The 18,133-nt window shown below is 46.5% G+C and overlaps 1 protein-coding gene across 3 annotated transcripts in view; it reads right to left on the bottom strand.

The window, feature by feature from the left end:
- Nucleotides 1–1,684: 1,684 nt before the first annotated feature.
- tulp4a (TUB like protein 4a) overlaps nucleotides 1,685–18,133 on the bottom strand; it is a gene marked incomplete at its 5' end in the record, with an annotated part of 50,350 nt that continues 33,901 nt past the window's right edge. Inside the window, 10 exons of one of the 3 annotated variants that reach the window (XM_083643441.1) lie at nucleotides 1,685–4,150; nucleotides 4,321–6,951; nucleotides 7,249–7,862; nucleotides 8,020–8,113; nucleotides 8,618–8,762; nucleotides 9,312–9,456; nucleotides 11,524–11,758; nucleotides 12,169–12,393; nucleotides 12,754–12,923; nucleotides 14,850–15,002. In XM_083643441.1, coding sequence (XP_083499567.1) covers nucleotides 4,034–4,150; nucleotides 4,321–6,951; nucleotides 7,249–7,862; nucleotides 8,020–8,113; nucleotides 8,618–8,762; nucleotides 9,312–9,456; nucleotides 11,524–11,758; nucleotides 12,169–12,393; nucleotides 12,754–12,923; nucleotides 14,850–15,002 — 4,529 coding nt within the window. In that variant the 3' untranslated portion in view covers nucleotides 1,685–4,033. Of the gene's footprint in view, nucleotides 4,151–4,320; nucleotides 7,863–8,019; nucleotides 8,114–8,617; nucleotides 8,763–9,311; nucleotides 9,457–11,523; nucleotides 11,759–12,168; nucleotides 12,394–12,753; nucleotides 12,924–14,849; nucleotides 15,003–18,133 lie in introns of all 3 variants that reach the window. The other 2 variants (XM_083643442.1, XM_083643440.1) reach the window with 2 other exon arrangements.

Raw genomic sequence — 18,133 nt, 5'->3', positions numbered from 1 at the left:
GTAATGCAGCGTATTTTTCTTCTCATTTTCGATTGCAGGAAAATCGATTTCCCATTGTATTCTATTCGTATTACATTATGTAATAAATACAATAATAATACATATAACAACACACCTGTAAAACCGATCATCTCGGTAAGGTGTCAAGTCCTCCTTCAGCTCGTTATAGGCCTCCTGGATCTTCCTACAGAAATATTTCAGCTCGCTGTACAAAGGGTTTTCCAAGCCGGAGTAGTCGGTGTCCATTATACCTATAGAGTCTGACGGCTGAAAATGGCGATGGGAAACAATCCGCAGCCTTTAGTTTAGAAAACAACCCTGTTGCCCGTCCTTATTGTTTCCTCGTTTAATTGAAAGTGCAGGCGAAGCTATTTCGTTTGTGTCCGGTCAGAGAAAGAAAATCAGTGGGGGGAAAAACGAAGAGGGGGACGGAAGCGCACATCACAGGAGTAAGATCACGTGACCAGACTTCAGCACCACGGACAGAGACAGACGTCTAGTTAATTGACACAAGCTAAGGAATGATAAAGCAGTGTTTCTCAAATGGGGGTACTTTGACTGTCTGCAGGGGGTACTCGGGCATCTCTAAAAATGTATTGTTTTAAATATTGGTTATGCACAATTGTAAAATAATGCCACCACCTTAATACATTTATTAGATGTAAATAAAGGACCAAGACGCTTGCCCTTTGGATCAACTTATTTGTGCTAAACATTCTTTTCTGCAATGACTCAGATCAAAACGAAGCAAAGAAAAGAGCCACTGCCACCCACAATGACAAAAATCATAAGTGAAGCACAAGCCTATGTTTCTCACTAAATTGTAAAAGTATTACAAAAAACTTACAGAATTGACCAACCCATTTAATGTTCACATTTACTCTGCCAAATAACATGCAAATACATTTATAATAATTTCCCCTTCCCCCAAATGTTTTGTGCTGGTGAAATGTGTAGCCTGGCTACTTGGCTAAAAACATACCTGAAATGGGGTACATTCATAAAAAATAGTTTGAGAATCACTGCCATAAAGCATTTACAGGTGCAGCAACTATTACATTATGAATTTAAGACGCAAGACACCACCTCTTTTCTCTGAAACAATGACGTTTTATTCAAAAGATGCGTGACATATACAATTGTAAAATAATTTACATGGCATGCCTTTACTATCCATTCACTATAAACATTCAGTCACCAAATCAGACTCAGATTTTTTTATTTTTTTTTAATCCTTTAAATCTACATCTACAAATACAAAGCACATATCTTTTCAAAGGAAAAGCCAAATCCTACAATATCTACAACTGGTCATCTCATCAAATCAATTTAAGGTGAATCCTTAACCTAAGTCCATAGGCGATTCTGATCATGAACTCAGTGGCTTGCACTCATGTGAACGATGGGGGGGGGGGGGGGGGGGGGGGGTGTGAGTCAAGAAGCCATGACCACACACGGTTTGAACAGAATAGATATAACACTGATGGGATTGGTAGACCGCACAATACAGACACACCTTGACTTGACAGTTACACCCTACATAACTAGTCTACCAACTACACTAAACAACGGGCAACTTACTCATTCACATCTTTTCCATCCAATGCAAACTTCACAAACACTGAAAATTTGCCCCTCCCCCACATTCCTTACCCTCCCACCCCCACACCTCACAACTCCGGCTACACTTGTAACAAACCTTAATCAACACAAAGAAATGTTCAGCAAACTCCACAATATATATATCCTTTAGGAAATCATCTTGTATAAATAAAATGTACAGACCAGCAATTGAGGCGCTGAACTATCAGCATTATACGAAACTGTGGTCAAAAATGATGGCAAAGGAATTTCTTTTCCTAAGAAAATATTGCACAACCAATGTATAAAAAAGGGAGGGGGGAGAAAAGAAAAAAGGAACTGATGGATATTTTGTTTATGCCATGCCCAGGTCTTTAATTTTCAAGGTTAGACTATCCCACAGTAGAAACTTTTTCAAAGTATTAGACCCCAATCCGACATCCACCTGACATGCATCTCGTGATGGGGAAAGATCACACTCAAGAAATCTAATAATCTCATAAATTCAGAGACCAAAACGTGGAGTTGGTCCACAGCAAATTTGTTTCAAGTCAAGCACAGGTTACACTTCTTCTCTCAAGGCCTATTTCTTAATCTCTCTTTTTTAGAAAATGCATCTTTTGGCACAATTAATTTTTTGAGGCGACTCTAATTGCACCCAAATTTCATCAGGCCTAGATATGCTAGTACAACTGTTTTTTTTTGTTTATAAAAGGTGATTTTGGTTAATATCTACCAGACAAAACCTATAGATAATATTGCAGTTACTTGCAATAAGCCTAATAATTTGCCCATGCCCCGCCCGTCAGCCCACTCTGCGCTCACCAAGAGCACAAGCTTCACTCCCTGAAAGGGGGAAAAATGTCAGCTCAACAGATTTCAGTGTCTGCTTACTAAATGAAGAGATTTAAACAGCTTCATCCTTCATTGGAGTTTTGACTTCAAAGATTCAGCGTTAACTAAGTATTTCAGCTTTACTGGTTTCATTGTGGTTGTAGCTGTTCAGGTAAAACAGTACTACAGCTTTGCTCCACACCTGAAATTACACTTAAAACACAGTGGAGACTGGTGTAAACAGATGTCTGTCGAACTCACCTAGGTCTCTTTACAACATTTACATATGAATGATATGTATTTACATGACTTCTGAAAAGGGTATGAAATGGCATAGGTGAAATATACAAAAATATTTCCTGTACCTTGCTTACACGTTTAGTGCAGTCTTTAGGGACAGCCCCTAACTACACACTCACTTCACAGAAGTGACAGCAGGTGACATTCACTTCATGCCGAACCAACATGAGCATTTTGGCTCCCCTGTCACCATAATGGAGGAAGGGAGACATTTCAATACGTACAGGATATGTCAGTCAAAGCTATTCCGTACACACCTCCCACTTGACTTCTTCAAACTATACAGCAATATTCTAATTCAGCCACCAATCTCCCAAATAAAACAGATAACTGAAAACCATGTCAACAAGGTACTAAGATTGTATAATATCACATGAACGATGACTACAATGTTAAAATTCATATCAGAATAGTAACAAGATAAAACAAATAAATGTACATATAAATTAATCCATGTAGCAGAGTAACAGATTTCTTCTTCCTTCAGAGTCCCAGGAAACTTTGTAGAAAAGACTACAGTTCAACTCAGCTATGCTTATTCCCTTACTTTTCCAAGTTTGTAACAGGGAAACTTGCAAACTCATTTATAGTAGTGCTCCTAAACGATGCATATATCTAAGCCTCAATCCCAGCCAAGAAAGACTGAGAACTGAGTAACAAAAGGAATGGCAGAGAGCGAAAAACAAGAGACCCTCCCTACCCTCCAAAAATTGTAATCATTTAATAAAACCCTAAAAGCAAAAGCAGTATAAGTGGTAACTGTTTCACTGAAGTTTTGTACAGCAATGGATTTCAGTGCCCAGTAGTACCTGTGCGCTCAGAGAAAGAAGAACGTAAAAACGACTTCGATCTCCAGAGTGTGGATTTCAAGTATTACTGCTGCTCCTTTTCAAAACCGCACAGACAATTCCGCTCAGTTAACCGTTTGGTTGTCGTGTCTATAAGCTTCTTCTAGCTAAAGTTAACCGTTTGGTTGTCGTGTCTATAAGCTTCTTCTAGCTAAAGCAGCATTTATTTGCATGATTACCAAAAGCTCAGCTCTTTGGCCCTGCAGGCATCGCAAGGCGCCACTGACTGCCAAACGGAGCAAATCTGGGGACATCCTTGGCAACTGCAGCCAATGCTTATTGCACCAACTCTAGTGGCAGCATTGTGTAGTGCAGTGTGATTGTAGCTTTCTCTCTATGCAGACCAGGGCTGATTTCAGTCTCCTCTTCAAAATCAAAGTTCATCAACTTCAAATGAAACAGCTGTGGCCCTTCAGCAGATTGCATGTCGAATCCCAGATAGAACTCAGGGTAAGTGGGGGCGGGACATCTCATTTGAGGCGTTGAGTGACATTGGCTAAAGCCACTGCAAAGGCTTGCACAGCAGAGAAGGGATACTGGAAGTCCAGGATGTAGGCGTTGCCATCAATCCTGCCAAACTGCATCACCTGTGCATAAACAAATACATTAGTACAGAAAACCAGGCCAAGGTGCACAAATTAAATGCAAATGAACAGGCATGCCACGTGAATCGTGTACACTGCTAATTCCCTGGTAGTATGAAGAGAACACATGTAAATCACAGTAGGAGATATTTCTGTAACTAGAGCTGCCTTACCTGTCTCCCCTCCAGTTCAATTTGAAAGTTCTTGGCCGACTCCTGTGTGACGCGCCCCCCAAAGTCCAGCTGGTAGACCTGTGTGGCTTCGTTCCACAGTGGCTGCTTGTTGGCCATGACGTAAACGAAACCCTGGCTGCCCAGCCCGCGGTCCTCCTTCTCGTTGGCCTTTCGACACTTGATGTCGTCCAGTTCACTGGCGGCCCGGAGGCTCCTCTTGGTCTTCCAGCCCTTCTTACCGCTCTGGCACTGGTTGAGCAGCTCGTCCCCGCTGATGAAGAGCTCTGGCTCGCTCTCTGAACTGTCCTGGAACTCACTGGTGGCGGAGCCTTTGCTCAGCTTCTTAGCCTTCATCTGCTGCTCCTTCTGTCCCTTCAGTTTCTTCTTGTCCCTGCCTCCCAGCCGCGGACTGGAGATGAGCGAGTTGAAGTCGCCAAGAGCCCGGCCCTCCTTCTTGGACTTGCTGCCCTCGGCCAAGGGCGGCACATTAGCCTCCTCAGCCCGACCATCTGCCCGCTTGCGGTTCTTCTTGCTCAGCTTCTCCGAGCGCTGCGGCACGGGGCTCTCAGTGAGGGACAGGACCTCTTGGAAACAGTCTCCGGCCTCTGCCATGGCATCTGGCAGCTCTGCTGGCGGCGGGGGAGGGGGAAGTGGTGGTGGTGGAGGAGGAGGAGGAGGAGGGGGCGAGAGAACATTTTTGTCTACCGTCATGTGGGAGGCTTTAGGGGGCAGTGGCACTGCAGGACTGGGTATGGGGGGGCAGGAGTTATAGGTGCCCCAGGGAGTGTGGAGGGAGATAGGTGGAATGGGGAGGCCGGCGCAGGAGCTTCCTCCTGGATACATGGGTGGGAGAGAGCAGCAGGCAAGGTTGGCCAGATTTGCAGAGTAACCAGGCGGCAGGACCAGAGTGGCATCCTGCTGTGAAAAGGGTACTGGTGCCAGCACCTCCTTAGGGGAGGAGCAGGGACGTGGTGACCCTGAAATGAGCTGGAGCTGGGGCCCGGTGTAGGCAGTGCCAGGGGGGTACTGGAGAGAGATTTGGTAGCCTGCAGCTGCGGCGGCAGCCTGGAATGACGCGGCACTGGGGCTGGTGGGGGACTTTGGAGAGAGGACAAAAGGCAGCCGGGACACATCTATGTGCTGAGCTGGGCTGAGGATGAGCGGGGGCGGTTTGTGGGGTGCGGGGGGTCCAGTGGGGGTCAGGGTTGCTGTCCGTTCCTGAGGAACCCACACCTCCTCTGTGGCAGCTGGGTCCCACTGATAGGGCGGGGGGCGTTTGACAATCAGCCCTGACACATCATTGCCACCCAGCGCCAGATGCCTCAATGACTGATTCAGTGTTTCATCCTCAGTGAAAGCTGAGTTGACATAGTCAGCCCTGTCCCTGTTAGCTCCTCCCCCAGGACCCGATCCATCAAGGGCGCTCAGTAGGTTGTAAGAGGACTGGGAGGCCAGAGGAGTGGCACTGTTGGAGTGAACGATGACTGTGCTGTGTGGCGCTCCATTGCCTGGAGGGAAATCCTGTCTGATGATAGTCCCCCCTGCTATTCCATTAGTGCTCCCTGGGGCAGTGCCTCCAACTGGGGATCCACTGCTACACTGACTGCAGGTGTATAAGGCTGTTGGCACCCTCTGTTGGTATGAGGCTGCTAGTGCACTATTGTTTTTGGCCTTAGGAGGCAGAGGTCTGGGCGGGTCCAGCATCTGGGAGACTTTGAGAGCGGCCTCGCGGCTGTTCCTCCTGAGAGTGGCATGGATCAGACTGCTGTCAAGCCTCTGTCCAGGGTTCCTGCCAACAGTATTGTTCTGATTGGCTGGGTCGGGGTATGGGGGTGGGTCTCCGCTGGGTATGGAGTAGCGGGGCACAGTGAGTCTGTTGAGAGTGGCAGAGGCGTAGGGCAGCTGGATCTTCTTCCCATCGGCTGAGGAAGAGGACGATGAAGAGGTGACCCTGAGAGTGGCGGAGCTGCCAGGTCCCTGCAGCGTGTAGACGTTCTGATTGCAGACGAGGCGTGTTCGAGGACGACATACTTCCTCCACATTCCCACTGCTGTCAAAGGTTGTTATCCTCTCGTAGCCCAGTGGCGTGGGGTACTGCGCTGGTGGCTGGCCTGGGGGATACAGAGAGAACTCTCCCTTCTTCGGACAGAGGTCACCAGGTGGAGGAGTCCCATTGTTGCCCCCTGCTGCTCCAGATGCTGCGTTGGCGGCTGCAGAGGAGGCCGACGCTGAGGCGGCCGCCGCGGCCGCCACAGCAGCGGCCACTGTTCCAGGATAGGGGGGCGGGGGGTTCATCTTACTGAGCTCCAGAGGGGCACTGAACACCACTGTGTCGCCCTCAGCCAGCTGGGGAGCTGAGCGTGTGGGCTTGATTTTCAGCAGGTGCTCATGTTCACCCACCACCAAATCAGGAAGTGGATGGGGGATCTGGATCTGCAGTGTCCCCGGCTGCAGCTGGTGCACAGTCGCACCTGAAGGCTGACCTGATGACATCGAGGGGACAGGGATTTGAATTTGAAGTGCCTGCTGCTGCATTTGATGTTGCTGCTGTTGCATTTGATGTTGCTGCTGTGATTGCTGTTGATGATGCATTTGTTGCTGCTGTTGTTGTAGTTGCTGCTGAATTTGTTGCTGTTGTTGTTGTAGTTGCTGCTGAATTTGCTGCTGTTGTTGTTGTAGTTGCTGCTGAATTTGTTGCTGCTGTTGCAGCTGTTGTTGGTGCTGAAGTTGCTGTTGTTGATGTTGCTGCTGTGATTGCTGTTGATGATGCATTTGTTGCTGCTGCTGTTGTTGCTGCTGCTGTAGTTGCTGCTGAATATGTTGCTGCTGTTGTTGCAGTTGCTGTTGGTGCTGAAGTTGTTGTTGATGCTGCTGTAAGTGTTGAATCTGCTGCTGAATTTGCTGCTGCTGAAGTTGCTGCTGCTGTATGTGTTGCTGCTGAAGTATCTGCTGCTGTTGGAGTTGCTGCTGCTGAAGCTGTTGTTGATGGTGCTGCATTTGTTGGTGGTGTTGGAGATGTTGCTGCTGCTGCTGTTGATGGTGACTTTGTTGTTGAAGTTGTGATGGATGATGAGAAGGCGGGGGTCCCACCATAAGCCGACCCATTTCCAGCCCCCCAAAGATGACCTGACCAGGACTGGAGTACCTGGTGGGAACAGTGTACTGCGCCGTCAAGATGGTGTCCTGGCTTTGGTCGGACCCACCGGCAGCGGCCCCAGCTGGCATTGCTGTGGGATTCGACAGGACATCCAAATGAACATTCTGATTGGCTAGGAGTGACTGGACCAGACCAATGCTTTGGGTGGGGGACATGGCCTGGGCAGGGCTGTGGATGGGGGCAATAGGGATGTTGACGGTGCAGGGTGGGTTGTCATCGGTGCCACCAGCAGGGCCAGTGACAGGCAGGTCATCTTCGTCCTCACTGAAGACGTTTGGGCTGAAGACGGGCAGATTGATGTAGTCCATGGAGATCTTACGCACCTCTGGCAGGTAGATGGTCATCTGTCTGGGCTGCAGATGGAGGAGGCTTGTCTTATAGATGACTGGGGGGATGAGCAAGAATGAGAAAGAGAAATAAAATAAATTAAGAAACAGGAGCAATTGAAATAACTGTTAATAACCATGTAACTCGTCCATAACATTTTCATAATTGGGGTGTGTAGAGTTCAGTTGCCAAAGAGAAAGTTGTTGAGTGATTACCTGCACCAAGATTAGCTGGCAAGAATGTGGCAAGCCCCACAATCTTGAACTTTGTTCCCCAAATATTGGATGTGACCTGAGCAAGATAATTTTGCTACAAGACAGAAACAGAGAACATTAACTTAACATATTAACATTACAAAATCAGCAGCCATCGAATTTAAATGCCTCGTCCATATTCTCAATTCAGATAAATATTCAGCCATAACTACAAAGTCAGTCAGCTTTGCTATCTGTTAGCCCAACCAAACATGGCAACTCCCAGTCCCAGTTTTCCGCCCCACCACAGCTGACTTCCGGCAAATCTATCTCTACCAACGTGACCTCAATACCCACAGTGCCTTGCGGCCCAAAGAAAGTCGGGCTCCCATCGGAAATTATATCTCTAGAATAATGTCATGGAATAAACTGATCCTGTCAAGCTCGTTTAGTGCAGTAGGGGCATGTGGGACAAGCGGCTGCGATCTTGGCCAACACTGCACCAATTTCAAACATTTCTGTTCACAGAAAGTTAGTTATACATAAACAGATATGAAAATAGGGTCCACGTTGAAAAATACAGGAATTGTCCTTTAAACTCAAAGAATTGGACTATTACCTGAGTGATATCATCTAGGGGGAATTCTCTTCGCGTTAGACTAGGTGAACCAATCGAGGGTTTCCGTATGGGTAACCGCGGTGACCTGGAGATGTCCTGTGTAGCTCGGGACAGTTTGGGCGATTTTCTGGGATCAATGTTGATCCTGTTGGTAAAGGGACAGACTAAGTCTCTACAGAGAAGGTAGCAAATGAAGAAACAAAAAAGGTTTAGGCATGCAGTGAACCAAAACCAACCAATACAGTGTAGAACATTCCATTACAATCTGTGTCATTCATGCAAAGAGTTGGTGTAGGACAGGCACATGAGTGGTAGTTAGCATTTCCATGAAAGTGAAATGCTATAATTGCTTGGATGGCATAATATTTTCCTCGACCTCGTTACAAAATTACTGCAATGCACAATTAAGAACTAATTAAGAACTCCTAAAGGACTGAAATCTGGCATTGAGCAGAAATAAAGAATCACTACAAATGTAAAACAAAAAAGTGCAAATAAATAATGTTTTCAGAGTGAGAGCAGTCTAAGAACATGGGGAAATAAAGCGTTTTTGTGATTATAGTTCAAATGAATAATTATGCAACATAACGTGGACAGTTGACTGCCAATGGCAGAAAGAACCACCTGAATATCACATGGGGAAAAAGAAGAAAAAAAAGAAACATTAGTTATAAGTGGCTTGTTGTCCAGTTACCTTGGCAGCTTGGGGGATTTGCTGCCCCTGGATATCTTTGGAGATTTCTTGCCGACCCAGTCGTCACTCAGCTCAATGTCACTGGAGTCTGAGCAGTTACAGCTGTCAATCATGGTTGATATCAGACTGTTACCATACACCTCATCTGAAGGGAGAAAACCGGATGGAGAAAGGAAAGAAGTTTGAGTGGATTTTAAGTAAAGTTATTATTGTGGACGTGCAATTATGGAATCATTATTTTGTCTTCTACCATTTACCTTTACAACGATATGAAACGGCATTAGGGATGCACTGATAATAAGTGATAATATCAGGGTGTTGTAAACCTCAGCCACTGTGACAGTCAGTGGTTTTATTGCATAGATCTTTGCCCTACAGGGATTCCATCCTCCTTGATATTAAAGTTGTTATTTTGCAGTCACAGACAAATGCTGATGTCCTTAATAATAGGTCCACAGTGAAGGCTTGGCTGATACCAGGCTGTTATTGATATTATTTACCCCTCTTTAGTTCTCCCTAAAAATCCACTCGGTTATCAACTCATCCTAGGCTTTCAAATAACATCAAAACACTTATTTTATCATAGGAAAATGTTTATCCTGTAGTGTAAAACCGCGTGACTTTGTGGCCCTTTGTTTACCTGCAAAAAAAAAAAAAAAAAAAAAAAAAAGCCAGTCTTTTGCAAAAGTTTATGTAAGTAGGCATGGCAAGAAACACGTTTGCATCTACACTTCATCCTTTATACAATGCAAAAACAATGTAGATGTGTAGCAATGTTCCCCACCTTTCCTACACATTAACATGGGCCCATTTGGTCCACTCCAAACTATTGTTTCAGTAGTAACTTTCCCCTCTTCCCTCGCTCATATGGAGCCTGTGAACAACTGCTGCTCCAGTTTAGGTCAAGCTCATTTATTTGATGGACATTAAAGTGTGAATGGGCTGGAACCATTTCATGGCTGGCTTCATTTATCACTGCGTGGGGAGGGAGTGGCTTGATTTATGAGGTACCCAGGGGCCATCAGAGCCCCCATTAAGCAGCTTTTAATTAACATAGGCCCGGTCTGCCCTGTGTGACTAAAACACACTCACTCTCTCAATGCCAACTCCAGAAACTTCACCCCAAGCTCAGATCACTGGAAAAGTACTGGAGCAGACAATTACATCCGGGCGCGGAACACATTCAACAATTCTACTTGAATCTTAGGGGGGGGAATGATGTATGTATATGTATTGCTATGATTAGATTACAATCAGTTTGCCAATCATCCAAACCAGACCACCTTGGAATGGGATCACACTAGCCGCGGCGCCCTGGACTTAAAACAAATCTGTGGTAGTTCCCGCTACAATAGGTGTCTCCAGGTAGCCTGATATTCAGACTGAACTGTCAACTTGTAAACTCATCTGGAGCCAGGCTAGAGTCTAGGACCACATTTAGCCATGATGACACTCCCACACAGCCACACACAAGGTGAAAACAATACCACCCACACGTGTGAAAAATAATTATAATTAAAAAGAAATCCTAGGACAGCCATCCGAACACAAGTCAGTAAAATGGGAGACAGTTAGTAACAGCTCATATAACAAGGAAACATCGGACATGGAGGAAGTCAGAGGAGAGGGGAATTCTAATGTTGTACTTTATGGCAGAGTAAGCCACATAATGACTTATTCAATAAATCAATCAATAAAACCATTTAAATGGAGAGGACAACAAAAGTTCCACATAAAGAAATCAAGATCAAAGGTTAGATATCCAACTCCATAGATCCTACTATTTCTTAATCAAACAAAATATTTGTCAGAAAGTGTTCCATTTTTGGTGAAAAGCTGATGTCCCAGGTCTTACCGGTATTTTACCTAGCTGCAACTATTTTGGTCTTACACTATGAAATCAGGAGACACTTTATTTTGGTCATAATTCTTGTTATTGGGTTATTGTTAATTTATGAAGGTAATCCCACCAGCTGACAATAAACACTAAAAAAGATTACGAAGAGGAGAAATAATAATTATCCAAGTCTTGGAAAAGTCCAGGTTTTCCAGGGGCATAGGAGCTAGCCTGGGTGAACCCAGCCTCCACGTGACCTGCTCTCAGTCAGACCTGTTCTCAGTCACTACAGTGACTGAGAACTCTGAGAGCAGGTCACGTGGCGGCTGGGTTCACCCAGGCTACATAGGAGCACTGTAAATCTTTAAGTCCCACCTGCTTTTCCGTCCGTCTTGGGGTCCATGATGACAAACTCGGGGCGCAGTTTGCTGATTCGTCGGCCCTTGAGGATGGGCACCAGACCCCCCAGGTACTCCAGGTAGAGAGTGTAGCAGGGCCCCCCTACCTCGGGGTTGTCCTCTGTGCGCTTCATGGTGCAGTGCAGACGCTCGTTTCCGCCTGTCGGGTAGCTCACAAAATCACGCATGTTGTTGGGATCTGGGATGGGGGGCTGGAGGGGAGTGAAGGAGAAGTGTTGTTTTATAACCACTCGTATCACTACAGCCTTTTTATTTGAATTGCTTTGACACCAAGGTCTTCAATAAGCTGTAACACACAAATAGACACAGGGTTTAAACCATAGATAGATAGATATATAGATAGAGACTGCCACCTATTGGTGAAAATTATGGGTTGAAAAACTGGCCTTGGTCATGTAAAATTGGACATATCACTTCTTACATGTACTGTATGTAGATATATGTATATATACCTACGTATGTACAGTATATAATATGTACAGCAGGAATGGTTAATTTGCTTAGGCACTGCTCTCTGTTGAAGGTGACTTCTATGATAGCACTGGTATGAATTTTTACTTGATGCTTTGAATGGATCTATCACCCCCCCGCACCATGTTACCTTGATGGTGGGAGCGAAGGCAGTGGTGACGTAAGAGCAGAGGCGGGAAGGCATGGTGAGCTTGGCCACGTCCTTTTCCTCCTTCAGTGCCGAGGCGATGCCCTGCTGGCAGAGCAGCTGCAGGCTGGCCACGCGGTGCTCCACCCGCACCACGTAGAGCGCCGGGCCGCACGCCAAGAACACCCGAGAGTCCCTGTGACCCCAGCACAGCGTTGTGATGGGCCGCTGCAGGGACAAGGGGAGGGGCGTGTATATAGTGAAACTCCTTCTTGAACGACACAGCGCGGGGGCGGGGTTTGTCACACTGCATAATACCATGACCACCAGAAAGGAGAGACTATCTATGGAAAGTATTTTAAACTCAAATTGTTCTCAAAACATTTTCTTACTTTCCTTTACCAAATTATCCTGATGCGGTAAACCCACACCCATCTGGCACTCCAACAGATTTCTTTCTTTTCTTTTCTTTATTTGCACATAATACAAATGTTGATACAAAGGAAAACAACAGCAGATTAAAACAAATGCTAAGAATTCTTTGCAAACACAAGCCAGGTCATGTGGCGGTGGGGTGGGGCGGATCACCTGTGCCGGCGTGTCCAGTGTGTAGACGTGTTCACCGCACACGTTGTAGAACTTGACGATGGCGTTGCGGGTGGGGGGAGGACAGGACGGGTCGGTGGGGAGGAGGAGGGTCCTCTCCATCCCCGCCACGGCCAGGAGGTCGCCCTGCGAGCACCACTGGACCACCACATCTACAGCGCAGGGGGGACGGGGCGGAAAAGGTACGCTTTTAGTTATAGACACACAAACATTTTGGTAACACTTTGTAATAGCAATCATTAATAAATGGTAAATTGATGATTAATTAAACTCTAGTTAATAGTTATTTTACAGTTAGCAAACAATGAAATTAAAATGAATAATGGTTACACAGTATTTATTAACCATTTACAAAGTATCGCAACTTATTGCATCACTTGCAACTTTATAATAGCCATCCAAATAATGTTTATAGATCTGTCCCCCTCTATCCCCTCTAGGGGGACAGAGAAGGACACACGGGGACAGATCTATAAACATTATCTGGATGGATTATAATGTTGCAACTGATGTTGCAACTGAATATTTTGTAAATGGTTGATAAATACTGTGTCAACATTATTAATGATCATTTCTTGGTTTGTGTTAACAGTAAAATAACCATTAACTAAAGTTGAATTAACTATCAATTCACCATTTATTAATGATGGTTATTATAAATTGCTAGCAGCTTTTTTTGACAAAAGTGAGAAAATATCCAATATTCCTTTCAAAGACGTGTGCTGTGAAGACGTGCATGAAAGATTGAGTAAGAACAAAGGAATGGAAGCTCTGACGCAGGCTGGCACACGTGCACATGCATAATTAAGCAGACACCCACACACCTTTGAGAGCAGTGTGGATGAGGGTGGGAGAGAGGTACCTTTGAGAGCAGTGTGGATGAGGGTGGGAGAGAGGTACCTTTGAGAGCAGTGCAGATGAGGGTGGGAGAGAGGTACCTTTGAGAGCAGTGTGGATGAGGGTGGGAGAGAGGTACCTTTGAGAGCAGTGTGGATGATGGTGGGAGAGAGGTACCTTTGAGAGCAGTGTGGATGAGGGTGGGAGAGAGGTACCTTTGAGAGCAGTGTGGATGATGGTGGGAGAGAGGTACCTTTGAGAGCAGTGCGGATGAGGGTGGGAGAGAGGTACCTTTGAGAGCAGTGTGGATGATGGTGGGAGAGAGGTACCTTTGAGAGCAGTGTGGATGAGGGTGGGAGAGAGGTACCTTTGAGACCAGTGTGAATGAGGGTGGGAGAGAGGTGCCTTTGAGAGCAGTGTGGATGAGGGTGGGAGAGAGGTACCTTTGAGAGCAGTGTGGATGAGGGTGGGAGAGAGGTACCTTTGAGAGCAGTGTGGATGAGGGTGGGAGAGAGGTACCTTTGAGAGCAGTGTGGATGAGGGTGGGAGAGAGGTACCTTTGAGAGCAGTGTAGATGAGGGTGGGAGAGAGGTACCTTTGAGAGCAGTGTGGATGAGGGTGGGAGAGAGGTACCTTTGAGAGCAGTGTGGATGAGGGTGGGAGAGAGGTACCTTTGAGAGCAGTGTAGATGAGGGTGGGAGAGAGGTACCTTTGAGAGCAGTGCGGATGAGGGTGGGAGAGAGGTACCTTTGAGAGCAGTGCAGATGAGGGTGGGAGAGAGGTACCTTTGAGAGCAGTGCGGATGAGGGTGGGAGAGAGGTACCTTTGAGACCAGTGTGGATGAGGGTGGGAGAGAGGTACCTTTGAGACCAGTGTGGATGAGGGTGGGAGAGAGGTACCTTTGAGAGCAGTGTGGATGAGGGTGGGAGAGAGGTACCTTTGAGACCAGTGCGGATGAGGGTGGGAGAGAGGTACCTTTGAGAGCAGTGTGGATGAGGGTGGGAGAGAGGTACCTTTGAGAGCAGTGTGAATGAGGGTGGGAGAGAGGTACCTTTAAGAGCAGTGTAGATGAGGGTGGGAGAGAGGTACCTTTGAGAGCAGTGTGAATGAGGGTGGGAGAGAGGTACCTTTGAGAGCAGTGTGGATGAGGGTGGGAGAGAGGTACCTTTGAGAGCAGTGTAGATGAGGGTGGGAGAGAGGTACCTTTGAGAGCAGTGAGGATGAGGGTGGGAGAGAGGTACCTTTGAGAGCAGTGCGGATGAGGGTGGGAGAGAGGTCGTCGTAGTTGTTCATCAGGCTGATGTCTCCGGACGTGAAGCTGACTGTCAGCAGTGGTTTCAGGCTGTGCACTGAGAGGAGACAGGGAGAGAGTACACACTTTAGAGACGGCAAGTCTGGACTCTAGCAGCCACACAACCAGGCCGAGACAATTTGGAGTACCGTACATTGTAATCAACTGGGAGCTAAAGAGGAGAACTAAACCATAGGTGTGTGGGCCAGGTGAGATAACAGATGGATATCATTAAACCAGTGTTTGCCAAACTATGGGTTTGGGGGGTGGGTCGCCAACTCATCGTCATGGCAACTCATTACCGTATGTTTTTGTGAGTTTAGGTTTCGGGGAGACAAAATTTATCTTTAGGGTCCCAAGATGAAAAAGTTTGGGAACCGCTGCACTAGGCTAATAACAAAAAAGGGCACTGGACACTTTCTGCCCTACAATTTTTAAAACATTATCCATTGAAGGTGAAGCAGATTCACATCATTGTACACATCAACAGTTGAGAGCCGAGTAGAGTCACAGTCTTCTATTGCTGGTCACAGAGAAGCGTCACTTGGTCTGGAGGGGAGAGCGTTTACCAATTTCTTGCCCAGAGTTCTCTGGTCCAGGACTCAAACCAGCAACCTTACAGTCATAAGTCTCAATCTCTGACCTTTGGGCTTTTGCTGCTCCAAAGTAAAACCTGATTTGAACAGAATCACAGCTATCGCCCTGACATGCATCGATTTGGTATTTACTGATACTGACCTTTTAACAGCATCATGTCATGTTCTCTCTTATTTCACACTTAAGTAAAGTGCTACGCTTCGTGTCAATCAATGCCCCTCAAGGGACTCATCACTAATTAGCTTCAACTGATTCACCTTATAATAAAGAAGATGTAGCGGTTGATATAATATACAGTATTATAGCAATGTTGATTGCAGGCGTGTCACTTTTAAATAAACCACAATCAAGAAAGCAAGCAACGCGGACAGCAATTACAGCCAACTGCCAGGCCTATGTTGAGAGTTCCTTGAGAAAAGCGGTTAACGTAACGCTGTAGAAAGACAAAGTGAACATGAGTAGTGGCTGATGATGCGTCTTCATACTCGCTGTATTACATCTCTAACATCTTGGCAACCTACGTCAGAGGACGGGCTGATCAATATGCATTTCCAAAGTGGGCCATAAAAATAGATTGGAAGTGAAAGAGACAGTGTGTGTGTGTGGGCGTGTGCTTGTTTGTGTGTGTGTGTCTGTGTCACTGTTTCCTGTGGAGGTAGCCGCGGGGCGTTATGAGGGGGGCAAGGACACTTCTATATCTTTGGCAGCTGCTCTGTGTCATTCATCTTGTAAGTCTCCACTGCCTGTGTCCTAATCAAGAGAATACACATTTTGCACCAACACACACTCGTCTCGTCTCTGTTGTGTATCCGGCTCTCGATGCAAACAAGTGACATTCACAGTCACTGCTATAAATAACACACCTTCAGACAACCACCTACACTAGTTTGTCCATTAAATCAACCTTGAGTCTGTCCTTTCACATAGTCCAACAGTGACCCAAATACCAGCAGGAATAGGGTATCGCAGGGTGTTGTGGTAAATTATGCTGCTATACATGCAGTGTGTTGTGGTATATGATGCTGCTATACATGCAGTGTGTTGTGGTATATGATGCTGCTATACATGCAGTGTGTTGTGCTGTGCAGTGATGCTGCTATAGATGCAGTGTGTTGTGGTATATGATGCTGCTATACATGCAGTGTGCTGTGCAGTGATGCTGCTGCTATACATGCAGTGTGTTGTGCAGTGCAGTGATGCTGCTGCTATACATGCAGTGTGTTGTGCAGTGCAGTGATGCTGCTGCTATACATGCAGTGTGTTGTGCTGTGCAGTGATGCTGCTGCTATACATGCAGTGTGTTGTGCAGTGCAGTGATGCTGCTGCTATACATGCAGTGTGTTGTGCTGTGCAGTGATGCTGCTGCTATACATGCAGTGTGTTGTGCTGTGCAGTGATGCTGCTGCTATACATGCAGTGTGTTGTGCTGTGCAGTGATGCTGCTGCTATACATGCAGTGTGCTGTGCAGTGATGCTGCTGCTATACATGCAGTGTGTTGTGCTGTGCAGTGATGCTGCTGCTATACATGCAGTGTGTTGTGCTGTGCAGTGATGCTGCTGCTATACATGCAGTGTGTTGTGCTGTGCAGTGATGCTGCTGCTATACATGCAGTGTGCTGTGCAGTGCAGTGATGCTGCTGCTATACATGCAGTGTGTTGTGCTGTGCAGTGATGCTGCTGCTATACATGCAGTGTGTTGTGCTGTGCAGTGATGCTGCTGCTATACATGCAGTGTGTTGTGCTGTGCAGTGATGCTGCTGCTATACATGCAGTGTGTTGTGCTGTGCAGTGATGCTGCTGCTATACATGCAGTGTGCTGTGCAGTGATGCTGCTGCTATACATGCAGTGTGTTGTGCTGTGCAGTGATGCTGCTGCTATACATGCAGTGTGCTGTGCAGTGATGCTGCTGCTATACATGCAGTGTGTTGTGCTGTGCAGTGATGCTGCTGCTATACATGCAGTGTGTTGTGCTGTGCAGTGATGCTGCTGCTATACATGCAGTGTGTTGTGCAGTGCAGTGATGCTGCTGCTATACATGCAGTGTGTTGTGCTGTGCAGTGATGCTGCTGCTATACATGCAGTGTGTTGTGCTGTGCAGTGATGCTGCTGCTATACATGCAGTGTGTTGTGCAGTGCAGTGATGCTGCTGCTATACATGCAGTGTGTTGTGCTGTGCAGTGATGCTGCTGCTATACATGCAGTGTGTTGTGCTGTGCAGTGATGCTGCTGCTATACATGCAGTGTGTTGTGCTGTGCAGTGATGCTGCTGCTATACATGCAGTGTGTTGTGCAGTGCAGTGATGCTGCTGCTATACATGCAGTGTGTTGTGCTGTGCAGTGATGCTGCTGCTATACATGCAGTGTGTTGTGCTGTGCAGTGATGCTGCTGCTATACATGCAGTGTGTTGAGCAGTGCAGTGATGCTGCTGCTATACATGCAGTGTGTTGTGCAGTGCAGTGATGCTGCTGCTATACATGCAGTGTGTTGTGCAGTGCAGTGATGCTGCTGCTATACATGCAGTGTGCTGTGCAGTGATGCTGCTGCTATACATGCAGTGTGTTGTGCTGTGCAGTGATGCTGCTGCTATACATGCAGTGTGTTGTGCTGTGCAGTGATGCTGCTGCTATACATGCAG

Source organism: Poromitra crassiceps (genome assembly GCF_964638095.1).
Source record: "Poromitra crassiceps genome assembly, chromosome: 9".
Classification (NCBI taxonomy): Eukaryota; Metazoa; Chordata; class Actinopteri; order Beryciformes; family Melamphaidae; genus Poromitra; species Poromitra crassiceps.
The sequence above is the reverse complement of the archived record's forward strand: the minus strand, read 5'-3'. Positions and strand labels throughout refer to the sequence as shown.